A 27,148-nucleotide genomic window follows, 5' to 3' on the forward strand; every position below is an offset into this window, starting at 1 on the left:
ATTGATCTGCACTGCCCATATGAATCATATCAATTGTGATTCATTGATTGTCTTGATGTATATTCAAGCCAAACCTGACTAACATTTGTAATGTATTCTTGCGGCGACAGGCTGAAAGTAGGCAGGTCCTCTGTGTAGCTCTCTCCGAAACCGGGTGCCTCTTGTCTCTGAACACAAACAAGTTGCAGGAAGCAAACAGTACGAAGTGAGATTAAAGTAGACACAGTACATCCAACACTTAAATGCACATGAGGAAAGGCAGTCCAAAAGCTCTCAGCGATGCACTCATATCGGGCTAATTCCTATTTCAAATCAAATCATGTAGTAACTTGACACTGAATCACCTCCATCTTGGAGATGAGGCAGAGCTGGTGTTTGATTTGCAGGAAGACAGAGTCAAAGGCCAGCTGGTTGGCCTGCTGGTTGAGTCTGATCAGAGCTGCTCTGGGCTTTGCTAAAAGGCTGGAGTTACCTGTGCCCTTCTCCTGCAAGATAATGGGAAAGGGATGCATATTAACAGCTGCAGAGGGTCATTTTTAAACTAGCTGATAACATGCAACAGTAGAACAAGTGTCAGTTCTCTTCATAGGACATCAACAAAATCTATTCTTGTTCCGACACCAAGCCCTGCTCCATACCTTTAGGGAGAAGAGGACTTCCATCAGGCTGTTGTATTCAGCCATATTTCCTCTCTGGAGGTAGTTGTACTCCTGCCAGGGGTTCTTGGTGGCGCTCTTCCTCTCTGTGGAGCTGGCCTCCTGGATGCCCGCCAGGCTGCGCGGGCTATATGACTCTGACAAGTACTTACCTGCAGTAGCCAGGATCCTATGGGAAGGATTGATTGTATTCAGACAACAATTGTTGTCTGTTCCTCATTAATAGAGTGCCCCATGAGTTACATCCATGTCAAAAGGGAATGGTTCAGGGTAAAACAACTAGAACATAATGAAATATAAAGTATAAACATCTCTCTTACTTGTTTGACAGCTGCTGCTCAAAGGCTCCACATTGTCTAAGCAGTTCTCCACAAGTAGCAATGATCCTGCAAAATCAAAACATAAAACTGTTCATCCATTTTGGCCCTATGCTTGCACATGATGTTTGTTAAGGCCAATCACAGAAGTCCAACAACAAAGCACCACTCAAATTTAGGCTCAGGCTATTCCTCCCAATCATCCTCCGCCAGGTTTCTCCATTGTTGCCTACGTAAGAGGACCTCGGTCTGACAAGCATTACAAAAATCTCTCCTGTGCACTAAAAATGTCAAAAACATTAACCTGACAGAGTTCTGGAAGGCTGTCCAGTCCTCCTGGAAAACAGATGAACTTGGCGTATCCTCCAGTTTACACTTCTTCCTGACTGACTGCAGTGTTGTAGAGAAGTCAGACACATACCTAGGACAAGCACAATGTTAAAGCTGGCTACAGAAATCAAATAAAATACATATAGTAAAAACAATTTTTTAAAAAATGGCTTTTTGTTTCTACCAATAAAGCTAAGTAATACATCTTATGTGGCCCATGACTGTTATTTCAATAAAGGACATTTATTTACTTGGTGAAGAGGGCTTTGAGGGCGTTGAGGAGGCCGCACACGGCCAGCCCATCACTCAGTTTGACACAGCGGTCCACAGCGGAGCTGGCCATGCCAAACAACTTGCCAACCGAGTGGCTCAACTCCTCCACACAATCAATTACCTCCCCGTGCTCCTAAAGACAGAAGAGAAAATAGAGTTTGAAACAAGGGGCAGCACAAACACAGGAAATAAAAATAAATGGGGAATCAGAAAGTTGTGGCAAGGTTTTAATAAATCTATTATTTTGTGTGCGTGTGTGACTCTAACCAAAGGTACAGCACTGATCTGGATAAGGAGGTGAGCTTCCTCCAGATCTCCATACTGCAGCTGATAAGGTTTGTAGGGGTCATACAGCGCACAGACCAGCTCATTCACCTTCAGCAGATTATTCTCACCTGGGGAAGAAACACAAGACAGAACATAAGGACCTAACTTCTCCCACAACTGAAGTATCTACTGCCATGTCTTGTCAATGCACAGACCTAGGTGGGGCAGCATGGCGGCCTCCAGGCTGTGTCCGAAGGTGGACGTGGTGTGATGGAGTTCGAGCAGTGTATCGAGGCGCTGCTCTTGGGCAGTCCGCTCCATGGCCGTGCTGAGGCACACAGGGATGGATGGGACCATAGCACCAAGAGTTTGGATCAGCAACACTGTCACCACCTCATACGGGTTCTTGAATACCTGTTACATGTTACAGTAGGTGATATGCATTCAATTAAAAGAACTTTCTGACTGACTTGACATGTTTTTTTGTTTTTAAATACTGATCACTATCCAGCCCTTTCCAATCGTAGATTCCCATTGTTGGATCGGTCTTGGGTCTGTGGTGTGTCTCACCTGGCTGCTCCACTGTAGTTGAGAGTGCCAAGAGGAGAGCAAAGTGTCATAGAATTCGGACAGCTGCTGATTCAGACTGAGCTCGCTCTGAGAGAGATCCTGCCAAATGCTCACCAACTGTCCCTGGAGAAGCCAAAACAGACTCAGTCACTCACAAATGGACATAGAGCATTCCAAACAGGTAAAACATACAGGAATATGATTTTGTGATGGCTTATTAAGGTAAGGGAGAGCTGTGGCACCGACCTTGTGACACTTGTAGTAGTAGGCAAAGAGCTGTGGCATTCTGTCTATCTCTGTGAAGACTTTAACAAACAGCTTGGCTTGGTCTGCAAAGAAAACACGGGGAAACATTCTGTAGGTATACCACTATAAGTGAAGTACGGCAAACTAAGAAATTGAAGTTGGAATTAATATTAAAAGGTTCTTACCTATAGACATGGAATTAAAAGTTGCTACTATTTGTGGGCTGGCCAGGGCCTCCAGTCTGTTCTTGAGAGCCTCCAAGTGGACACACTTTTCAGAGTAGTCTGGTGTGTCCACCAACATGGCCAGACTGTTCTGCATGCTGGTCAGCTTCGAGGAAATCACAGCAAAGTCCTGGAAAAGAAAGAGAATATATTTAAGATTATGATAATGCAAATATTCCAATGTCATTTCTTTGAATATTTTTGAACTAAATTGAATCAGTTCAAATCAACTGCCTAAAAAAATACTCAAGTCTGTAAGGGGCCATTCCCGTGGTGTCTCGCACACCTCAATCGGAACTATTCCTCAAACATTCAGGAGACCTGTGGTGGTGTCTTGCATGTATACCTGTGTTTTGAAGGTCTCCTCAATGTCTGCACTCAGTGTGCTCCATTTGTCTGCCTCCTGCAGAGCGTCAGCTGCCACCTGCATGCGGCTCTTCACTTGATCTATTTCCACCAGGACCTGATGAGTAGGAACCACACAATATAAAAGTCATATCTAGAAATATCCTGAGAGCACCCTGCACATTTTATGCCACTGTCAGGCTCTGACTATTAAAGTGCTTATTGTCAAAGAAATTATTCCAATGACATAACATTTGGTAAACACTAAATGGTCAAATATGTGTTAACATTTTATTGACTAAAGATGCGTTAGAAAATGTTCATCTCGAAGACGAGTTTGTTCAGAATCGGCTGACTTGATTTCCTTCTCACCCATTCCCATAACTCCCTGCATTTCCCTGTTGAAGCCTAGCGTCCATGGACTTCAATGGAGCAGCTTTGAACAGTTTTTTTTAAGTGCTTCGAAACTAGACGGTCATTGGATAAATCCTGTGGTTATGTCCTGCCCCCGGACGCTCAGTGTCTCTGGGGGTCAATGGAGGAGTGGGCTGGCCTGGACAGTGGGCTTCTGCGTGATGATTGGAGGGTCTGTCGAAAGGCTGCATCTCCTTTTGATTGACAGCGACTTTGTACTATAAAAAGTCACCAAAGCTATACAAGCTCAGTCACATCGCAGATTTTGGAAGTGTTTATATAAGACAATCTGCTGCAACCTATTTCTTGGTATTTGCTTGGCAAAATTGCTAACCAATTTTCATCATGCACCACATTCCTTGTTTCAGTTTAATCTAATTCCCACTTTTCCTTCTTAGAGTTTAATATACAGAACTAGCTAGCAAACTGCATACGATGGCAGACAATGCTAATATTGTTGACTTAATTTTGGCAAAGTCATTTGAGAGTCTTCATTACGAGGAGAAACTTAAAATTAAACAGCAGGGCACGTCAAAACCTAAGATTGATTTATTAACACCTAAGATTGATTTAGTGCAAAAGATAGGGAAAAGTAAAAGGTCTCTTCAGATCTCCTGGTATGACAACGTTAGCTAGCCAACTGGAAGTGCTGTGACAAGAAAATGTGCTGCTGGCCAAGCCTCTTGATGAAACCATCTCACAGATATTATAAATTATTATTATTATATATGTTGTCATATATGTTATTATAATTTAAATAAATGGACAATTTGTATGATGTAAGCCAAAAATGAGCTTCCCCTATTTGAAAGACCAGCAGCCAACCACTGTATGCTAGTAATGATTAGGGGTGCATGATATATCGACTTAATATTTTAATCGCAATATCGTTATGTACAATAAGTATGCAATATTTTGTTTATTTTGTGGAGCGATGGGTCCCGTTCGTTTACTGCGCGGCAGAGTGAGAGTGTAAATGAAGAAATAGATGGAGACAACAAAATGGAACAAATCATGAGAGCATGATGCTATCCCACAAAAAAGTGGTGCTAAGAGACATACCAAAATCACCAATTGCTGCAAAAAATGTATTATTTGGCCAAAGATATGATGCCCATTCACACAGTGGGTAAAAAAAAGCCTTCAAGAAGCTTTTGAATGAACTAGACAAACGGTACCAAATCCGATCCCGCACCTATTTCTCCCAGGCAGCCACCAAACAACTTTATAAAAGGCGATGCAGGCAGAGTTTGGAGTCAGATAGATGGAATAGTTTTCATTCACGACTGACCTGTGGTCCAGCCAGAGCCTGGTCTAACTGTGCTATATTTGTTATGAATCTATGAATATTATTACAATGCGTTTTCCTGTAATTTTTTGTTTAAAAAAAATCTAAATTAATATTGATATCGCAATATTCATACTCAATATTGCAATACCACATTTTGTCAATATTGTGCAACCCTAGTAATAACATAGTGATTGAACTTCTGCACACCTGCATAGACTGCACAGTGTCTTGCTCAAACTTCTTGATGTCTTCCTTGACCAGAACCATTTGCTCCTTGAGGAAAGAAGCCTCCTGTTTCAAAGCCTCCACATCTCGAAGCACTCTGGGCATATTTTGAAGGGCTTGATTGCTGCTCTCTACACGTAAAAAAACAAAAGTATTTCAGTTAATGTAGGCCTAACAAGAAAAGTCTAACTTTCATAACATTAAATGATATTTGGTGCCATTCTAAGGAGAAATTGCCTGACGTCATTACATGCAGTCCTCAGCAAAAAAACAAACTTAACACAAAACAAACGTAATGCTGCTCCTAATAGATGAGTGATTTTGTACAAACCTATCTTAGATTGTTCATTGTCACCATAATTCAAGTTAAATATATACCATGCCGGACAGTCAGTTGCCAGTTTATTAGGTGCACCCAGTTAAAACAAAAGCATTCTAATAAAACAGTCCTGCAAACAACCCTACAATTGTGAATGTTGTATTGTTCCGTTTTCGAGAGGTATTGATTCAACTGGCAGGTGTTTCGATAATTTGGGTGCAATACAGTTCACCACACAAATAACTTCCTCCAAAATGACCACTCAGTTGAATCATAAAACAGTTTCAATAAAACATGAAGGGACAATGCACCACATGACTGTCAAGACTGCATTAGGTTTAGCTAGGTGTACCTAATAAATGGCAGCTAAGTGTAATGACTCACATAAACAATGCTGTCCCTGAATGATCTCTGCTTACAAATTAAAATTCAATTAACTATTTCTCTAGGTATTTCCCTATCCATTTAGGCTTACCAGTTTCAGATGATAGGTCAGGTATTGATTTTTTCCCCATCTTATATTTTATTCTTATATTTTGTTATTATTATTATTTCATGTATATTGTATGTATGTATATTTTGTGTGCTGCTGTAACACTGTAATTTCCCATATTTTTGGGATCAATAAATATCTATCTATCTATCTATCGAGACATCATCATGTAATCTGATTATTACAAATCTGAAATTACAAACTATTTCTCAAGGTTGCAAGAAAAGGAAACAACTCACTACATACACTGAACAAAATGAGAGAGAGAGAGAGAGAGAGAGAGAGAGAGAGAAAATGGCAATACTGTATGTCACTATGGTCATGCTAATAAAGCTTCTTTGAATTGAATTGAATTGAGTAAGAGAGAGATGGTTGAACCCTAACCATATAAACCATAAAACACCCTTCAAGCCGTTACCGTGGCGTTGAAGCAGCAAAACGTCGCCCGTGTACTTACCCTCAATGGCATTGTTGACTTCCTGGATGAACAGCTGTAATTTCATGACCAGAGTGGCTGCGTGTGTGTCTGCCTTCCCCGGCGCGTCTTTCTGCACCACCTTGAAGGCGCCGTTCACCCAGTCTTTCACATCAAAGTCATCGTCCAGGAATTTGGAGAAATCCATTTGGCCTCTATACTCCTTCACTAGTGCAAGAAGCCGGGCGGTGTTTAGTAAAACTCTTGCAGTGCAGCCTGTGTCATAGACCCATTGCTAACGTTAGCTAGCTAGCTAATGTTTCCCAATCAATGGCTTCGACACGAATATAAAATAAATAGCCCAAGAAAATGAAATTATCATTACAACTAGATATAGTTCCAACAAGGCGACGGCTTCCTCCAGAGTTGTTTTTAAATGTTTACGGCTTTAAAAGGAGAAAAGTAAAGACATATTTCGAAATGTTTGATGCTAACACATAGCAGAGCTACAGACACTTGACAACAACTTCCTCTTTGTGCTTTCAATTTACCTTCCCCAGAAACGAGCACTAGCTCAACAAACTGACCTGCTGAATACACAGCTCATGTTTTTACATGTAGATATAAGAAAGGGGAACACATGAAGCTGAAGCTTGAAGGTGTGTCACAAATAAGTATATCCGTACAGAAACATAAACCTTCATGCTGACTTGCCAATACTAGTATAGTATAGTGACACTTATATATATACACATATCAATTGGTCTGATTTAGCACGCTTTTTTATTATATTACTTTTTTTATGTTATTGTTTTGTGTAATTCATTCATTTAACAGAAAGGTTTTTAGTAGAAAATTATAGCAGTTTTTCAAAAACGTTGATGTAATGTGGTCCAGTGAGCCGAATATAATACCAACATGTAACACTGCACAGAACATCACTGTTCATATGGTATATACTTTTTCTATTTCATATAATGATTTTAATGGAAATTTAATTATTTTGTTTGTCAATAACTTCATGTAATGTTACCCAGCAACTTACACAAACCAGTCTAGATAGATATAATATTAATATATTAGTGTAATATATATATATATATATATATATATATATATATATATATATATATATATATATATATATATATATATATTAAATTATATTATAGAATAATCTGCAGCAATAATAAAAACAGCATAGGTTCCTGGTAATTTGAATGTGCCTCTTACAAGCTTGGGCAACAAAAACTATCTGGGAGAAGGTGGAAAAGAGATGAACTGTTGAGTTTTTATCTATTTTATTTTTTATTTTATAGTGTCTGGACTTAATACTAAGGAAGGGACATAGTTTACATAGTGCATAGTACAATTATATAGGCCTATTTCAGTGGTGGAATGTAACTGAGTACATTTACTCAAGTACTGTACTGAACTAATTTGGGGTACTTCTACTTTACTTGAGTCTTTTCTTTTCATGCCCCTGTCTACTTCTACTCTACTACATTTCAAAGGTAAATATTGTACTTTTTACTCCACTACTTTAATCTGACAGCTTTAGTTACTAGTTACTTTGCAAATTAAGATTTTGGCACAAAATACACTTATAGTTTATAAAATACAATGTTTTATTATAAATGTAACTACCCAACAATACGTAGACACGTAGTTGATTGGCAGAACTGTTTGGATCGTTTCCAGTTTTTAAAATGTGAGTTTTTTTCTTCATTGAGTACTTTTCCTTTAACTACTTTAAGTACATTTTCCTGATGTAACTTACATACTTTTATGTAAGTCATACTTTCAATGCAGGACTTTTAGATGTAACAGTGTATCTTTACAGTGTGGTATTAGTACTTCTACTTGAGTAAGGATCTTTCACCACTGTCCTATTTGTAAAATGGCGTTTGATGGGCAAACAGCAGAGGGGACTTAATTAGTCAGGAAGCCAAAGCAGATCGGTTTTTGCTGTGTCTTCTCCTCACTGATGCCTCTTGGTCTACATAATACTCATTTTGCTTATTTCATATCTGCAGCAGCAGACATTTATCACCTCACACAGTTGGCATCATGAATGATATGCAAAGCTGAAAGGCAGTGACAGACCACATGAAAAGTGGAGCTGGAAGGCAGTAAAGCAACAGAAAACACACCTCAACCAGTTTGTAGCAGCTGCCGGTGAGGACATACATAACAGGCATTTCAATTGCTCCTCTGCTCATTTAAAGAGATGGGAATAATTGATGACATTAAGGACACATTGTCCAAGGCTGTATTTTCTCCTTCTACTCTGTTATCCGGCCGAGGCGGGCTGCACATGGCCCAGATCATTCTTTCTGTGGTCACCTTTGTCTTGGGTGCCTTCAGGGGAGGGAGCACCCATACCTACTGGAACTATGCTATGTTCACCTGGGCCTTCTGCCCCATTATGACCCTCATCATCACAATTATTGAGATGTTCAAGCTCGATGTGATACTCAATTTGTTTTGCATGGACTGGGCTGACTTCACCACTGGGATGGCCATGTCCTCTACGCTCATGACCGTCTCTGTCGCTCTCACTTACGCCAACTTCTATGCCTGCCTGAAATGGCAATGCCTCTACGGCTGGATAGTGAGTATATTTGCTTTCTTGTGCGCTTTTGTCTACACACTTGAAGTGGTGAAGGACAAATTCCTGGACAAGAAGAAAGGGAGCTACCTTGCTGCTCTGCCTGGATTCTGGAAGGTCATGGAGGCCTTTGTGAGCTGCATGATTTTCATATCACTCGCCGGTTACAGAGACAAGCCCGCTCTGATCTTGTGTATTATAGCATATGTCATTCCTTTCCCCATCCTACCTCTAATCATAGCCACCAACATCCTCAAGAAACTGAAGAGCTGTTTGCCTTTTAACCTGGACAGATTTGTGTTTATATTTCTGGTGATCTCGGTTGTGCTGTACATATTCGCTGCTATTGTGTGGCCCATTTTTATGTTCAGAAACAACCCTCGACCCAAAGACTGTCCACCCAGCTTCTGTATCTGGGCCATAGAGTTTATGGTTGCATTTTTTACCTATGTGAATCTCATTCTTTTCACACTGGACCTCATTTTTACCCTGCTTGGTATCTGTAACTTTAAGCGCACATAGTGGTGATTTTCCTATCATCCTTTTTAGTCCTTGTACTTGTTAATCTAACTCATACAGATGAAAAAGATTCTGGTACTTGTTAATGCTGCTCAACATAAAAAAAAAAAAAAATGGTGTATGTGAGTTAAGTTTTCTAGCTAATTAGAGGTTTACTTTAAATTATGCTTTCAAAGCCTAGTCTCAAGTGTGTGAACTGCGCCATTTCTGCCCTGAAGTCACATTTTCCATATTTAAGCGCATGTAGCAGTGCACACAGTCACTACTGTTGCAGAAACAGCGCTGTGGCGGCTCACCAATCCTGGATTGGGGCTTTAAACATCCATTTCTGATCCCACTCAAAACGCCAGCCCTAAAAGGTAGTCAACATTTTTGAAACTCAATAATCAAACATTAATCTGTTGAGTACTGTATAGTTTTTTAATGGTTCAATGTAAAGTATAATGTGTGATGTGTAATTAAAACATAAAATTACAATTCAGCTCTATTCATTTGTTTTCCACTGTCTGTTTTCATATTTCTTAATGTGCTGCTGTGAAATATGAACTGTATATGGCCCTGCCAATGAATATTTAAAGATGTAAGCTGTGTTGCATTACATTTAAAAATGAGATTACACATGAGTGAACACACCTGTTTACTTGGATCTTTCAGCAACAGATAGATGAATACCAAGATGGAAATAAAGTGACGCTCTTGAAAATACATATTTGTGACCTTATTTTTTTTCTTCCAATACTAGATGAAAAGGCTTTTAATTAGAGAAGACACATGGATACTAAAGAGACAGGGAGATATTAAATAGTCAGTTTTCAATTTAATTTAAGGTTAAAACTAGAGATGTTCTGATACCAATACCAGTATCGGTATTGCCTCCTATACTGCTTAAATTGCTGGTATCAGTATTGGGAAGTACTGGAGTTTATGCACCGATCCGATACCACATAATGAAGCCCTAAAGAAAATCTAAAGTAGTTTATTTATGTTCTTTTTCCATTATAATTGACTGTCAAACTGCATAATAAAAGAAAGTTCTGTGGCATTCATTGTTTGAGAGTTTTACCTGATCCAGACCGACATTAATGATAATATCATATCAAATACATACAGGGATAGTAGTATTCTGTTTATAATGTTGTTAAAACAATAATAAAATATAAAACACACTGGTATCGGATCAGTACTCGGTATAGGCCGATACGCAGGTTCAGGTATCAGAATCGGTATCGGGAAGCAAAACATTACATTGATCTGGTAATGGTAAAATAAATACATGTGTTTATTTTTAAGCATATGATCCTGATTTGACAAAGGTAACACAAATGAAACATAAGAAGATAACACTTAAATAAGGAAAATATGTATTTTTGCAAGCTGGATAAATTACAAAATAAACAAAATATTGACATGCAGTGACATGCAGAATAACTCTAGATACAGCATGCATGTATCTATTTAACACAACATACTGTGTATTAGAAATGGTCGAGAGCAAGTCTCCTACTTCAGACATTCATTGCACACACACTGAGCAATTCATGAATCTGGAAATTTGAATAGTGGGTAAGACGTGGCTCTACCTCACTAAAAGGATCCAACTGCAGCAGGAGAAGGACTTAGTGTTCACACTTAGTTCACCTTGCAGAGTACTGGTTTAACAGAAGAAAAGTTTCTTTCTTACTTTTTCTTCAATATCCCGGGTTCCCAATTGGATAATCATGTGTGGCCCATTCAAGGGCTGTCATGGCATTTTGCGCCTCCTGGAAATAATCTTCAGCGCTGTATCTTTCATCATTGTCATCTGCAGAGGCAGGATGGTGAGTCCGTGGGGTGTCTGGTGTGAGTTTGTCTGGGTGTTCTGCATCACTGTGCCCGTGGTCATAACCGTGGCGGAGGCCAAAATGTGGCACATCCTCCTGGCTGCCTTCCTCCCCAACTGGGCTGACCTGACGTGCGGGCTCACCAGCCTGTGTGCTGTGATGATCACCTCAGCCACAGTCATCTTTGCCGCCGTGTTCGTCTGCCTCTCCTGCTTCGTCAACATCCTGTGTTTCCTCTTCTCCCTGGTTGCCACCGTTGTCTTTCTCATTGACGGCACAATGCAAAAAAAGCTGTTTCCGAGCGGCTACCTATCCAGCCCGAGAGGAGGTCTCCGCACAACAGAGGCTTTTGTAGCATGTATTATTCTCACTGCTGCCGCTGACCACTTTGTAAATAGTGAATGGGCCTTTCGCCCTCTTGGGATGATATGCAGCATCATTGTGTTTGCTGTTTGCCTCCTAGTCACCGTGGTCATCATAGTTCTCCATCTGCTCAAGCTGCTGCAGTGTCTGCTCTCATTCAAGCTGAGCGTGATGGAGCTGGTGTTCAACATTGTGGCAGTACTGTTGTACGTGCTCGCTGTCATTCTTTGGTCCGTCTTTGGTTACAAACGCTACAAGCACAATCCTTACATCTGTCAGAAGTGTTCCTATGTGGACATGAATACTGTTGTCATCGGAGCCATTGTCAATATTGTCTTCTACACGGTGGACCTGGTTTTATCCTTTAAATCTTGCTAGACATGTATACATAACATGTGCTTAGAGATGAAGATAAAACATTGATTTGCTTGTGTGGTTTCATTTCTTGAGTTCATTATGTGGTAACATATCCAATGAACAGTTGATGTTTATATGTACTGTATTTTGCACATTGTAAATTATTATCATATTGCTTTTTAAGTCTGTCCTAAAGTTAGCAGGGTACAATGATATAAAATAGGATGTTTGCCATGTTCTTTTTGCGTTCTTAATTCTCAAAAGTTATTAACAAATAAGTGCCTGACTATTTTTTGTCAAATTAAAAAAGGTGTATAATGTATGAAGTGGATTTCAAATAATGTCTATGAATTGACAAAGAAAAGCTGTGTTAAACCAGAGTGGATAATGAAGTCTCCCTTGTATTTAGTCAAATTTATTGCAAACGTAATATAAGGAGACATTTGACTGTTACTACAAAGTTTAAATTGCTCTCTGCTAACACAATAGTTCTGAAACAGTATATTCAAATCTCACAACTATGGCAGTTATGCCATTACACTTAGATAGAGAATGCAAATGTCATAGCCAACATTCACAGTTGAAACAAAAGAATAATTATACTAACCTTTTAACAATAAAACTTACAGTATGCATTGTACTTTTATAACATTATTACATGATTTCATTATAAGAAAGAAAAAAAACAATCATATACAAACAATGCCTCATAGTCCAATACAACAATGGTGTGTGTGTGTGTGTGTGTGTGTGTGTGTGTGTGTGTATGTGTGTGTGTGTGTGTGTGTGTGTGTGTGTGTGTGTGTGTGTGTGTGTGTGTGAACCTTCAGGCCTCCTCTGGTTCCTCAAACTCCACATTCTCCAGCAGACCTTGAAAACAGAAGTAGTGGGAGTTGCAGTAGACAGCCGGCTTATTGGGACACGAGCCCATCACTTCTGGTTTCAGCGATGCGAAGGGGCACGCTCCGCTTCCCTTCATGTCCATCTCCAACTCCAACAGGATCTGCAGCGAGTAGGTCATCTCTGTCTCACTGCGGGCGGAGGACCAGAAGCATCAGTAGCCATTATACAAGACACATCATGGATGAATTCACATGGAAGATAAAAGAACATTGAGAGGATAAAGAGGTTAACTGTGGAGGTAGCACATCCACCAGACATTTGGTATTGTTGCATGTCTCTATGCATTGGTGTAACACACAACACCGTAATGACAACAATGTGCAACAATGTCAACGTGCCAAAGTAATCTGAGAGTAAGACTTTTTTTGACTTACTTAAGTAAAAGTAGCAATACAATACAATAAAAATATTCCAAAATGTACTTCAAGTATTACTGATTTAAACTACATTATTTACTTAGTAGGGTAGGGTAGTTTAAACCTGATCATGTTGTTTATATAAAGTCTTAATGTGGTCAAATAAATGCATTGGCGTAAAGAATACTGTGAAATATGGTGAGAAGTAGAAGCATAAAGTAGCACTAAATTAACTTTTCAAGTAAAGTACATTAAAATTGTACTGAAGCACAGTACTTGAGTAAATCTGCTGTTACTTTGAACCACTGCAGTTACATGTACAGTATGTGTGGCTGTCATGTGAGGCTGTAACACTCACTTGAGAGCAGTGAAAAGGGAAGGAATCTCATAATCCCTGAGGAGCAGAAGTGTGGGAAGCCAACCCTGGTCCAGGCCCTGACTTACATCAAAGCCTTGACACAAAAAGATGTAAAGGAAAACAAATTAAAAGAGTAGTTCACTTTGAGAACAAACCTCCTCCTCAGTAGCTAGTTCAGCTAGCTGTTAACTGACACACACACACACACACACAACACAAAAAAATGATTTTAGAGTAAAAGTGAGTTTGGTATATATTTGTTCTCACCAGGATTAAACCCAACCACCAGGTCTGGCTTGGCTGCTTCCTCTTTTTCCACCAGCTCCTCCCAGAACTGGTGGTAGAGGCCCTTGTAGGCGCTGATGTAGACCCTCTGCCTGGGGCCAGGCCCATGGAGAGGAGGCCTCATGATGGGGCCGTCCACCACCTCTGGTCCCACCATGACTATACTGATACCCTGGTGTCCAGGGAACATATTGTTCAGCTCATCATAGTCTGTCAGTCTGGCTGCCAGAGTCTCACTCTGGCCTACTCCCACCAGGTGAAAAGTGAGAGGTTTGGAATAAGGGTTAAGGCCGAACAGCCTCATACCCCAAGCTATAGTCAGCGGCCTGGAGAAGAACTCACTGCAAACCCTCCACAGGGACTGCTTCAGGTCCTCATCGTCAGGCGGAGACCTGCCAGCGTTGGTCCACAAGTCTTTCATGTTTTCTCCTTTTAAAATGGGATCAAGGTGCGCCGTGAGATCTCCCTGCATCGCAAGCCAGTCATCCCAGCCTTTGACCTCAGACTGGGGCTTTGACCATTTCTCTGTTGGGAATGGAAGATCTCCTGATGGTAGGGGGGAAATATAATACAATTAGTTATGTAGTTAATATAAGATGACCAAAAGTCCTCTATTTGGCCCGGACATGTCCACTTTTTACATACTGTAAATTCATGAAAATGTCCGTTTTTTACTGTTTTTCATGGGATTGTTAAGCGTGTACTTAAATTGACTGGTGCTTGGCACACAATACTAGCTATGGTACTTTGTTGCGTGGCGTAATTTCTGAGAGGCCGCCTTGAGGGTGGCTCTGCGATGCGCACGTACAGGGAGCAGATCAGACAGCGGAGCAGCATTGCACACAAAATAGCGAAGCGCAAGTGCAGCTTCACAGTTAAACTGCAAACAAAACTTTCCACATACCGTCTCGGGCGAGACAAATGGGAGGCGGATTGCACCGTGTGCAAAGCTAGCACACGTTTCAGTGTCTAATAAAAGGTGCTGGAGAGCTCAAAGCTCACATGGACACCGAAAACCTTATCTTAGTACATTGAAAACGTTTTTAGACATATTTAGTTGAAGCTGGATTTTGAAGCTGGCACAGAATAGGTCATTTAAATTATTTCATATTTATTCATTTGTTTGAAAAGAGAGCTATTATTTTGTTTCAGGTTGTTACAGATTTTATTTCATTACATACATTATTTTGTACCACTGAGGCCTAATAAAGCATGTTCATTAACCTCTGAGAAGCCTGTGTCTCGAGGCCGGCTGAGTGTCCTCTTTTTTTGGAAATCAAAATATGGACAACCTTAGTTAATACAATTAGAGTATTGTATTCTATGTGCCTTTCATATGCGTTATACCTTTATATAAAAGCCATTCCACAACTCTGTCAATGGCAGCCAGACGCAGCTGTGAGCAGAACTTCTTGTGTTTGGGCCAGTCCTCCTTCTGACAGTCTTTACAGCAGTAGTAAACATTTAGACATCTGTGCAAAAATAAGAGAAAAGTGAGAGATCTGTGATTGTAAAATTATTCACTTTATCTTGACCATACAGGCGTGCTTCTTCTTGTTACCTGCCACAACGCTTCAGACTCTTTGGGTTGGAAAGTTGGTTTGGCTTCTTCTCGCAACAGGCACAGATTTGAAAAGATTCCTCCATCTTCTCAAACATCTCTTTTTGAGACCGGAAGGCCGTGGCTTTACTCTTGGTCTCCAGACCAGCTCTGGAGAAACAAATAAAAGAATAAAATACAATAGAAATATTGAGCATTAACTCAATAGTAATAATTTGAACAACAGATAAGTTATAAACACCATGAGCAATATACGAATTTTAGACAACAACTTAGCTTGTTTATGCGTACCAATAGACTACTGAGGCCTATACCTTTCTATTCTTAGACTGGGACCTCTGCTATGCAGTGACCACATGGACACGTTTGTAATGTATTCAGTTTACATGTGAAAAATGTTACAGGAAAGTACGTGGCCCCGAGCTTAATGGTGACAACACGGACAGACAGCGAATGGAACAGTAGGAAGCTAAAGTATGAAACAGGCTGCTACGTATTGCTAGTATTTCAAAATGTCATTCAAATGTCGAGCAGTTAAACGAGCACCAGGCTGCTCTGTTCATGAGCGCGCGACTTTAGACATCTGTGACATTTATGTCATGTCGTAAGATGGACGTGTACATTTAGACATGTTCTCCCAAATGAAGGTCGAGAAGTGTCAATAATTTAGCCAAAACCTGCTTACCTCTTAGTTTCCGTCATTTGTTAATAAGTCTCACGCGCTGTTCACAGTTTCTTCTTCTGCTCTGGTTTGTTATCTGAGCGGCCTGTGGGGGGGGGGGGGGGGGGGGGGGGGGGGGGCTGCTGCTGGGGCCACATATAACACCTGTGCTTTCCCTTCTGGAAAGTTCTGACAACTCCAGACCGCTCCAGACACTTCCTGACTTGACAAAAACTACGTATATGTACACAATTTAACGGGAAGAAAATCAACCCAACCATTACTGTGGGATAAGATCCCAACCTGATTCCAACCCAAAATACCTTTAATTAAAATATAAGTTCACTACATTAATTTGAATGCTAACTCACCAGGACATAGTCATAATGTCCACTAAAAAGCCTCAAACCCCACTATTATAGTAACGCTAATTATACTCTCTGTATGCCTCCACTTTCATCCACTGGAGGGCAGAGTCACCCTGCTGATACAAGCTGCAATAGTTTCCCATCCTTTCAAGGAACACATGCAGACTGAGATGTAATGGTAGGCTATGTTTAACACATTGCTGTCAGTGTCACAATTGAGCATTACTAATTATTTTCACACATTAATTCAATAAGCAGCAGATCAATTCCTTATTTTACTGTTACAGATAGCAGTTTCTAAAGCAGGATTGTCATACAAAGATTATTCTAATGTGCCAAATCACTTGACCACTGCTAAATTATTCAAAACTTTAAAACTACAGAAAGTGGGTCTTAGAGTAGTTTTTTTAATCACATTTTTTAAGCTGCCACAGAGGCGTGATCCTATGGCATTTGTCCATGCCTTGCCATATAATGCAATTCTCCCTTATATCAGACCCGCAACAGGTGAAGCATATAATGTAATTAATGTTTTGTTGAGATTGAGACAGTGTTAGACAATCTGTTGAGACAAATTTGTTAACCTGTGACACATGTTATTTTTGGGGGTTTTATAATACTGTTATCAACCCAGAATAAAATTAAAAAACAGTTGCTTGGTTTGACTTGGTCTTTTTTTATTGTAAAGAGAAAGGTAAAAGGCATGGTTGTTTATAGAGTTTCACTTATATTCACAGACTCCAGAACGCAGACTCACCATTTAAAGACCAGCAACAGCTACAAACAGAATCACAAAAATAAAATAGAAATAAAACAAAGGCAGACACTGCATATTTTATTGAGCTATAATTTTCAATTATGTCTTACATTAGTATGCATGTGATCTGATTTCAAGCAGCTATTGTGAGATTTGGGAATACATCTAGCCGCAGAATGGATTATAGGGGGCCGCAAAATAATGGCGGAACTCATTTTGGTCTCATTACGTATTTACATCTATGACCCTTTATATCCAACTACCATGCTACCTCCGGGGCACAGAGTACACACCTTTGTACCCCGCTGATGCCCTCAGGTGCCATCATACTACATAATGAGCTTTGAGTGTTTTCTGTAATCTGTCTCACCAATTAAGGGTGTTTAGTGCAGCGGTGAGGGGTTTTCTCGCTTTCATGCTCTCTGCCCCATATTCAGCATTCATATCTGCCAAGTGGCTGCACAGCTGAGCAATATCCATCTCTAAAAGGCTGTAGGAAGCCCCCCAAAGACCTCGGGAAGTCCCCAAAGTCCTATTTTGAAACCCACACATTAAAGGAGAGGACACTCCAAACAGGCTTTGATTTTCCTTATGAGGGCCTCTCATTGTCTAGCCCAGGCTCCTCTAAGTCTTCTTGACGCAGCAGCAGTCCCTGGAAACAGATGTAGTGAGAGTTGCAGTAGACTGGGGTTTTGTTGGGAGTGGACTGGACCTGCTCTGGCTTCTGTGAGGTGAATGGATTGGGTCCACTGTCCCTGATGTGCATCTCCAACTCCAACAAGATCTGGAGTGAGCGCTTGAGCTCCATCTCACTGTGGAGACAACGAAATAGCTAAGGAATCAATTAATCAAGTAAGTTGTATTGTACTCATGAGAGACTGAGGAGAAATCAAACACCCCCAGACTTCTTTTAACATCCACCCAGAAGTAAACAGTTTGAGAGAGATTACAGAGGAACAGCATCAACAGAAGAGAAGGAGAACAGCATCAATAACTTTGCTATATCATCAAGTAAGAGTCTCAAGGGGGAGTTTGCTGAGAGCGCCTGCAGCTAAAGAAATAAATCTTTTCTTCAACTTGGCCAGAAAACTGGTATTTGCCACCAGAGGGAAGGAGTGTGAAGTGTGGAAGGAGTGGCGTGATCTGGGCAACAATAACTGCATTGAGACTGAGGATTGTGATGATGAGGTCGGGTACGTGAGGAGTAAGGAGACCACACACAATATGTGGGTAAACAAACAATAGTTCTTTAATTTTGGATAGCAGATGGCAAGCAATGTGAAACAAACATGTTTACTATTGCTCAAAGGGCATTGGATGTTATTATCCCCACTCTAAAATGTGAATGTATGTTTCAGAATAGCAATTATGTAACTAACCTGTACATAGTGAAGAATGAAGGGATGGTATAATCTCGGAGTAGCAGGAGGGTGGGCAGCCAACCTTCTACCAGACCCTGGTTGGCGTGGAACCCTGTGGTAAAACATAAAGATCCATAAAGGAGGAGAAAACCAGCGTGTTAATTTAATGATAGTCCATATCCACGATGTTCCACTTCCGGGATTGCTCCGTTGCCAACAAAAATTCCAATGGATTTCACTCATTTAGGCCAGATGTTGCCTTGGGCTTTCGGCATTTTAAACTCTGGCTGATTTATGACAAACAACATTTGAACGTACACACGTTCCACCCAAACAAGTTCCTTCCAGAGGCAATTTTGCAGAGGCGCCGATGCTCTGCCCAAGATGATAGTTATTGGTGTGAAGAAATGCCAATAAGCCAGAGCATGTTTTTCTCCCATCCCGGAATGCTGTGTTGACTCGCCAGATCCTCCTCCGCAGTGCTGTGGAGTCGGGTCTGGTTGACTAATTTAATGATAAAATAACGAGTATCAGTTTCGCTTTAAATCCGATTGGTGCCTGAAAGTATGTGACATGAGCTTTTTTTTTTTCAACTGAGAGCACACAAAAAAGAAAGAAATCTTTAATGTAAGGTAACCAAAACTGCTCTTACTTTGGCAGAAAATAGTGCATTCGTATAAGATCACATCAAACAACAAGCTGGTTAGAAAAATGTTTCATTTACAATAAGCCACTCTTGCAATATACATACTCTACCTCCCTGAATAAGCAAGATGAATGACAGTGACATTAAAAAGCACTGTCTGTTTCTCGCCATGCAAGTCCTTGCAGGGTGAACAAGGAACAGATTAGCTTACGCTTGATTAGTCTCCAGTCGGCTGTGTTTCTCTCTTGTTAGCCAGACTATATTTCCATCTGGACGTGTCGCTGACAGTCAGCCTAATTATCAGTCAATATGACAAAGTAAATCTCGCTCTAAACAAGCTGACCTCGTTTAGAAAAATTCAGCTGGACTGAAAAAGCTTGTTGTAACTTAACCTTGAATCCACACCAGCTGAAAATGTAGGACATTCTCACATAGCGACGACCCAGTGCAGCCGTCTGGCTATATTCATGGTGGGTTGGGTATCATAATCCTCCGGCATATTAACTGACAGATGTCACTTTCCCCTGACTCGTGTTTATATCAGTATTTTTTTCTGAGCAGCAGGCTGGTGTGGTGAACAGTTCGCCCGTCATCCAAATGACTGAGGTTCAAGCCACCATGACGGCAAACACTGTAAATCCGTCCATCTTAAGTGTCCTTGAGTGAGACAGCAAACAGAAAATTTCACTGCACTGATCAATTAAGTCTCAAATTGTTAGTTACTCCAAGAGAAAGTCATAATCATGGATTTGATGTCAACATAGGGGAAGAACTCTGAATGCTATGAATGTATTAAAACATCAGCTGTTCAGTACATTACAGGTGTGTGTATACTGGTTTTAAGTGTGTTGGGGGCCCAGAGCATGGCCCAGAGGCTGAGCATTGTAAGACCTGTGATACCGACACACAGATGGTATTATGTTATCCATCGCCTGCCATATCTTTCTGGGAAACTCAAACTGCAGAAAGAGAGGATTTTGATTTGAATAAAGCATGCCATGATAAGAACATCCCGAGGTTACACTTCTCATCATGATAAAACATTTAACAGGGAGTACGCATTTAGGTGTCTAGACCTTCAGGAGATAAGGTGACGAAGATACGCTGCAGCCTGACTGTTAATGACAGTTTGGTCACATGGTGGAAAAGTTAAAGTAATGGTAGGAGACTTACTTTGTTTCCTGGTCTGGAAGAAATAAGCTATAGAAATATTAAAAAACCCAGTTTCTGTCATGGATAACATCCAGCTATCAGGAGGCACCTGTTGTTAATGGCCTGTCTTTGTTTGGATGGCATTACTCAGCCAGCATCCATCTCCTTTGTGAGAGCTAACATTTGACATCACCAACCGTCTCATATTCTCCAAGTCAAAGTTTGTTTTTATTGCTTTCCTTCAGCCGTTTCCTTTGTCATTCTCTTTGTGACTTTCACACGCACCTTCCTTTTTATTCCTTCCGTCACGCTGTCTGCTCCCCTATCACTTAAATAGTGTCGTAATGCAGTGCTCTGCCAGCTTTGCGGTATGAAACACAGCCAGGCACTCGGGCAGTTTACTCACAGGATGATGAGTCCTGTATATTTAGCTGCCCTGGAGCCTGCAGTGGTAACTGAGCCAGGGGTTATGGGTCCAGTTGGGTCAGGGCTTTACTGCTGCTTTGCAGTGTTAAAGGGTCAGAGAACAGATTTGGTGCAAGGGCTTAGGTGTTGTAGGGTTAAAGCGACACTTTAATGAGGTGCTTGTCTGTGAGAGTGGACAGTGGATGTCTTTCAGTCTAAAATGCAGTTTGTCGTGAAGTGGAGAAAAAGTTGCAGTTGCCTTTTGAATTCTATTAACAATATCAATAATTCAGAAAATGGTTCACTAAAAATGTTGAGAACGTTTAAGATTTAAGACCTATTTTGCACATGACTGGGTCTTGCCATGTTTGTCAGAGTGAATCCAAGGGGGCCTTAAAAAGGGCAGCTTACCGACATTATGCTGAGTACAGCAATCAGAAGCCAAACTCTCTCCCAGCTGCTCCCATTAATCACCCAAAGCCCCAATAAAAGCCTGGCGCTAATGAATAGGCCAGATCTAGTGAGTTACACGTCTCCTGCTTGCTCTGCTCTCTGAAAGAGGTAATTGTCAAATGAGCATAAAGGGAGACACTGGTTCTCTGAGACAACTGACCACTTAAGCTTACCAGTTTCTATTTTTAGCTGCAGCGATCACTGTGCTTTTTACTGTTTGACTTTAAAGCATTTGACTTAAAAGAGACTTAAAAGTCTCCTTTGAACCAGACCTGTCACAAGATTGAAGTGGCTGTACGCTCACATTTCTTACTTTTTGTGCGTTCATGTTTGACAGGATGTTGAATGTACATACCAGGATGAAATCCAACCACCAGGTCTGGCTTGGCTGCTTGCTCTTTCTCCACCAGCTCCTCCCAAAATTGGTGGTAGAGGCCCTTGTAGGCGCTGATGTAGACCCTCTGCCTGGGGCCAAACGCCCTGAGAGGAGGCCTCACAATGGGGCCGTCCACCACCTCTGGTCCCACCATGACTATCTCGATGCCCTGATGTCCCGGGAACATTTTGTTTAGCTCATCATAGTCTGTCAGTCTGGCTCCCATGGTCTCATTATGAGATGCGCCTGCTATGTGAATAGTTAGCGGTTTAGCGTGCGGGTCAAGGTGAAAGTGTTGCATGGCCATCCCAACTGTGAGAATTCGAGAGAGGAACTCGCTCTGAATCCGCCATAAAGACTGTTGCAGGTCAGAGTCATCCGGCCTTGGCCTGCTGGCGTTCTTCCAAAGGGTTGTCATGTTGGCACCAGACAAGATGGCGTCCAGACGCGGCGTTAGGTCACCCTGCATGGGAAGCCAGTCGTCCCAGTTTTTCACTTCAGCAGTCGACTTAGACCACTTCTCAGTGGGGAATGGGAGATCTCCTGTGTGGGTGGCATAACATTTATGATGGACATTTGTGACACAAAACCGAGGACACAGATTAGAGTTGAGTCACGTAGAGGGTGGCAAGTTTACATGGTGTTTGAAAAGCAATCAGAGAGATCCAAAGGCTGAGAAACTTTAATTAAAATTTCAAAAGCACACCACTATTGCACTGTGACTTTCTGTCAGTTTGTGTCTCTCAGAGGCATTTCATTTTTGCGGCTCATCTTTAAAGTATGCCATCTCATTAATGATGATGAGGTGTTTCCATTTCAACAGCACCCTCCTTTTTTTAAATTCTCACCAGTGAACATCAGCCACTCCACTAGTCTGTCAATGGCCACCAGGCGCAGCAATTTGCAGACCTTTTTATGCTGAGGCCAGTCCTTTCTCTGACAGTCTTTGGTGCAGTAGTACACATTCATGCACCTGTGAAAGAAAGATGGGGGGGGGGAGGAAAAGCCAAGCAGGGAAAGTTAAAGCTACAGTGTTTAGTTTCTGTCGCGCCCGAGGATTAAAAAAAAATGATGGAGGTAATTATTCCTTGAGCTTCTGCATGCTAAGGTCGCAGGACTACATCATTTTGCAAACATAGCCATACAGAAAAATACAGAGAGTGTTTTGCAGAGCTGATAGGCTTATTTAGCTTTCTGTCAACTCATTTGGCAATGGCTTGAATGTAACGGGTGTTCAGTAATATAAAATAGTTGCACATTATAGCTTTAAACAAGTTAGCACTACTATCAATTACCTAATCAGATGTGGACCACAATAAAATCCTTTACGGGTGATCAGATTTAAATGTATTGTTTGTACCAAGACATAATCAGCTTACATTCATTTAGAACCCATGTTTGGTATGCCTTCTCATTCAGTTGAAAAAACAGGAAAGACAGGAATTTGTTACTGATTATACGACTTCTTAGTGCGGATGTGGGCTTTTTTGTAGTCACACAGTTAAAGTGGCGAGTTAATGTGTTGGATTAGAGGTCTGACAGCCAGTGCCAGTTGGTGCTTTGGGAGTCTATATTACTTTACCTTGCAATCATTTACAGCCTTTCGGGGCACACACATTTACATAAAATCATTTATCAGCCTACGTGTTCTGTCATGGCACACTTTGGGCATACTGATAATCCACAGAAGGCTTGCAAAGTGAGACAAAACAAGGTGAGAAAACACATGTGCCATTTGAAAGGTACACACTTCTGCGGAGATGCGTCAGTTTAAGAGTCATAAATAGATAAATGTGAATCAGGATGAGAATGAAAAGGTTGATGGGAAGTTATGGGGCGCCGTTTGTAAAGCAGCTCGTGCTGAAAATAACAGAACATTTTGTCACATTTAGCTTTAAATAATGTTTATAACTGGTATGAAATTTTGAGGGTCACTTTCTTGCACATTTACAACAATATTTGTCAACTTGGAAAATTTTAAATAGTTAAATCCAAATATTAAATGTTACACCTAAATGTTAAATGTTAAATCTATATGCTAAATCTAAATAAATTTAAATCTAAATTAATGTTAAATCTAAATCTAAATGTTAATCAACTAAATCTAAATGTTAAATCTAAATATTAAATCTAAATCTAAATGCTAAATCTAAATCTAAATCTAAATGTAAATCTAATATTAAAACATAATCTATGTAAATCTAAATCTAATCTAAATGTTAAATCTAAATTTAAATCTAAATCTAAATGTTAAATCTAAATCTAAATGTTAATCTAAATCTAATCAAATTAAATCTAATATTAAATCTAATCTAAAAGTTAAATCTAAATAAATGTTAATAAACTAAATCTAATGTAAATCTAAATGGGGTGAAACTAAATTTAGCTAATATGCAAATTAATGTCGGTAACCGGAAGTACCAAAATAAAAGCTCGAGGAGGTCAGTGTATGTTTATAGTGTCAAATAACGAATAAAAATCCTCTCATCGGGAGATATGGACTCTTGAACTTGGATAACCGTGAAAATAACTACCTAAAATAATAAACACAGTTGGGGAAAACTGTATTTGAAGAGTACTTTGAGTTTTTAGTGTCACTTTTATGAATGGTGTGGGAATTATAGCCACTATAACCAGCCACGGGGGGGCTCACTTTGACTGGTCTGTCACGTTCGCTTGCATTAACGTCAGCAAGAGCCTATCCCCGCCCGCCCCCGACAAGGCACTGACAAGACACTGCGAAATGTCCAACGAATCAGCGTTAGCCGAGAACATCGGCAGAGCCGTCCTGGTGGCTGTACAAACTTATTCAACAGCGACAGCAACAGCCTCAGGGCCACCGCAGGCCACCTCGGTAAGCATGTTTTCCAAATCACGGAGCTAGCATTGTCTTGTTGTCAAGGTAGTAGCAAATCTCTACTGGCTAGCTACGGTTAGCTAGTTTAGTTAAGTTAGCCTTGACAACAGGGTTGCTAGTCGTGATTTGGAAAACATGCTTACCGAGGTGGCCGCGGTGGCCCTGAGGCTGTTGCAGTCGCTGTTGAATAAGTTTGTTCAGCCACCAGGACGGCTGCCGATGTTCTCGGCTAACGGGATTCGTTAGACATTACGCAGAGTGACCATGGCCAACAGTACCGTGCCTTGTCGGGGGCGCGGGATAGGCTCTTGCTGACCTAATGCAAGCGAACGTGGAGACCAGTCAAAGTGAGCCCCCCGTGGCTGGCTATAGTGGTATAATTCCACACCATTCATAAAATGACACTAAAAAACTCAAAGTACTCTTCAAATACAGTTTTCCCCAACTGTTTATTATTTTAGGTAGTTATTTTCACGGTTATCCAAGTTCAAGAGTCCATATCTCCCGATGAGAGGATTATATTCGTTATTTGACACTATAAACATACATGACCTCCTCGAGCTTTATTTTGGTACTTCCGGTACCGACATTAATTTGCATATTAGCTAAATATTTAGTTTCACCCGAAACTTAGATTTAACATTTAGATTTAGATTAGTTTAACATTAGATTTAGATTTAACATTTGTTAGATTTAGATTTAATATTTAGATTTAACATTTAGATTTAGATTTAACATTTAGATTTAGATTAACATTTAGATTTAGATTTAATATTTAGATTAACATTTAGTTTGATTTAGATTTTAACATTAGATTTAGATTTATATTTAGATTTAACATTTAGATTTAGATTTAGATTTAACATTTAGATTTAGATTAATATTTAGATTTAACATTAGATTAGATTAGATTTAACATTAGATTTAGATTTAACATTAGATTTAGATTAACATTTAGATTTAGATTTAGCATATAGATTAACATTTAACATTTAGTGTAACATTAATATTTGGATTAACTATTTAAATATTTCCAAGTTGACAAATATTGTTGTAAATGTGCAAGAAGTGACCCCAAAATTTCATACCAGTTATTTTAAACATTATTTAAAGCTAAATGGGACAAAATGTTGCTGTTATTTTCAGCACGAGCTGCTTTACAAACGGCGCCCCATAGGAAGTAGGCATATAATCTTGGCCTATTGGTGGTAGCCTAATTCTCAGATGTCAAAGGTCTTGAGGGTTTTACTTTCAGTCGTTAGTTTTTTTTTTATCTGCTGCTACGCATAACTTTCCCGAGAGAGACAGTGGCAGCTGTGAATTTCAAGGGAACACACATGCAGTGTGTGAACGTGTGTGTCAATCAGTTGGAGATAGAAAGAGAGCGACAGAGAGAAGAAAAATGAGGCACAAAAGCAACGAGGCAGCACACTGTACTCCGCTCTTTATTCTCAGCAGACTATGTGATGTTGTGAACTGCATTAAGCTGTTCTTAATAAGCTGCAGATGAAACATAATCAGACGGCTTAGCTATATTTGCCATTGTCCTCTGAGCTATCCCAACCTGGTGGCCTATCATTCAGTATCTGATGCAACGGCAACTGGTAATGCTTCACACATCAATGTCCAAACCACATCCCAACTGGGTGATGATGGAGCTGAACTGAGAACGGTGTGGGTTTTAGTCGCCTTAAAATAGTCTGATTGTCAACAATGATTAATGTTAATCCGTAGTAATGCCACTCACTTCACACAGCGTTTCAGGGTCTGGCCGTCGGTGAGATGCACTGGGAGTTTGTTGCAGCTGGTGCAGAACTCAAAGGTCTCCTCCATCCTCTTGAACATCTCCTTGTAGTTGCGGAACGAGATTCCTTTAGCCTTTCCCTCGACGGCAGCCCTGGTTAGAATCAGACACGAGCACGAGTTCAGGAATTTAGTGGAATTTGAGTGAAATATAGCCTAGAGGAAGTGCAACTTATACCACATACAGTATGCCATATAATTAATAAAACAATATTTATTTATTTATTCTAATAAAATCAAAGACTACATTTTGTGACAATCAAACAGTAAAATGAACAATACGGCTGAGCTTACAACTCATCAGTTCTTAGTTAGCACCAGCAGTCTGTATTACCTGTATTCTCCGTAATCCTTCATGTTGAGCTTGTTGAGAATCACCTTAGAGAGCCCAGGAACATTGGAGTCCAGAGAGTAAAAGCCAGACAGAACAGAAAAGACGCTGTCAGTCCTTGGAGTGTCGGGTTGTTGGAGTGCTGGGATCTGGGACGCCATATTGTGGCCTTCAATTTCCACTAAGAGAGGAAGGAAGCATTCAATAAACACATATACACATTTATTGTACTGTATTGACTATGTTGATTCATGTGTGGTGCATTTCAGACATTTAATGAGTAACTTAAAACTTGTGTTTTAATGTGATGCACAGGTGCATCCAGGGCACTGTGACATAATTGAAGCTGGTCAAAGCTTTAAAAAGGTCCCATGGCATGAACTTGTCACTTTATGAGGTTGTTTAACATTAATATGCGTTCCCCCAGCCTGCCTAGGGTCCCCCAGTGGCTAGAAATGGT

At 40.4% G+C, this 27,148-nt stretch overlaps 4 protein-coding genes across 6 annotated transcripts in view; 1 reads left to right on the forward strand and 3 right to left on the reverse strand.

Annotated features, from left to right (window-relative positions):
• cog7 (component of oligomeric golgi complex 7) overlaps window positions 1–6,953 on the reverse strand; it is a gene marked incomplete at its 3' end in the record, with an annotated part of 8,577 nt that extends 1,624 nt beyond the window's left edge. Inside the window, 14 exon segments of the mRNA XM_032501797.1 lie at window positions 84–167; window positions 345–485; window positions 639–825; window positions 977–1,042; window positions 1,278–1,394; window positions 1,555–1,709; window positions 1,844–1,971; window positions 2,059–2,257; window positions 2,414–2,536; window positions 2,660–2,742; window positions 2,845–3,013; window positions 3,230–3,346; window positions 5,141–5,289; window positions 6,428–6,953. Coding sequence (XP_032357688.1) covers window positions 84–167; window positions 345–485; window positions 639–825; window positions 977–1,042; window positions 1,278–1,394; window positions 1,555–1,709; window positions 1,844–1,971; window positions 2,059–2,257; window positions 2,414–2,536; window positions 2,660–2,742; window positions 2,845–3,013; window positions 3,230–3,346; window positions 5,141–5,289; window positions 6,428–6,593 — 1,884 coding nt within the window. The 5' untranslated portion in view covers window positions 6,594–6,953.
• A 1,593-nt stretch (window positions 6,954–8,546) lies between these two features.
• Window positions 8,547–10,218, forward strand: LOC116670991 (myeloid-associated differentiation marker-like protein 2). The gene has a single exon (XM_032501803.1). The coding sequence runs from the start codon at window positions 8,616–8,618 to the stop codon at window positions 9,516–9,518; it is 903 nt and encodes a 300-aa protein (XP_032357694.1). The 5' UTR covers window positions 8,547–8,615; the 3' UTR covers window positions 9,519–10,218.
• Window positions 10,219–12,440: 2,222 nt separating this feature from the next.
• Window positions 12,441–16,541, reverse strand: mss51 (MSS51 mitochondrial translational activator). Of its 2 annotated transcripts, none has more exons than XM_032501800.1 (7): window positions 16,204–16,541; window positions 15,519–15,668; window positions 15,305–15,429; window positions 13,940–14,503; window positions 13,673–13,766; window positions 12,877–13,086; window positions 12,441–12,782 (listed from the first exon to the last, which is right to left on the reverse strand). In XM_032501800.1, the coding sequence occupies exons 1-6, from the start codon at window positions 16,218–16,220 to the stop codon at window positions 12,882–12,884; spliced, it is 1,155 nt and encodes a 384-aa protein (XP_032357691.1). In that variant the 5' UTR covers window positions 16,221–16,541; the 3' UTR covers window positions 12,441–12,782; window positions 12,877–12,881. The 2 variants fall into 2 exon arrangements, with proteins under 2 accessions (XP_032357691.1, XP_032357692.1); XM_032501801.1 differs by having other exon boundaries at window positions 12,441–12,792.
• Window positions 16,542–17,369: 828 nt separating this feature from the next.
• LOC116670989 (putative protein MSS51 homolog, mitochondrial) overlaps window positions 17,370–27,148 on the reverse strand; it is an 11,795-nt gene continuing 2,016 nt past the window's right edge. Inside the window, exons 1-7 of one of the 2 annotated variants that reach the window (XM_032501798.1) lie at window positions 26,981–26,999; window positions 26,692–26,869; window positions 26,302–26,451; window positions 22,546–22,670; window positions 21,677–22,240; window positions 18,684–18,777; window positions 17,370–18,116 (exon numbers count right to left, since the gene is read on the reverse strand). In XM_032501798.1, the coding sequence (XP_032357689.1) occupies window positions 17,894–18,116; window positions 18,684–18,777; window positions 21,677–22,240; window positions 22,546–22,670; window positions 26,302–26,451; window positions 26,692–26,869; window position 26,981 (1,335 nt within the window). In that variant the 5' untranslated portion in view covers window positions 26,982–26,999 and the 3' untranslated portion in view covers window positions 17,370–17,893. Of the gene's footprint in view, window positions 18,117–18,683; window positions 18,778–21,676; window positions 22,241–22,545; window positions 22,671–26,301; window positions 26,452–26,691; window positions 26,870–26,980; window positions 27,000–27,148 lie in introns of those variants that run through there. The other variant, XM_032501799.1, reaches the window with a different exon arrangement.

This window comes from Etheostoma spectabile, chromosome 21 (assembly GCF_008692095.1).
Source record: "Etheostoma spectabile isolate EspeVRDwgs_2016 chromosome 21, UIUC_Espe_1.0, whole genome shotgun sequence".
Taxonomy (NCBI): domain Eukaryota; kingdom Metazoa; phylum Chordata; class Actinopteri; order Perciformes; family Percidae; genus Etheostoma; species Etheostoma spectabile.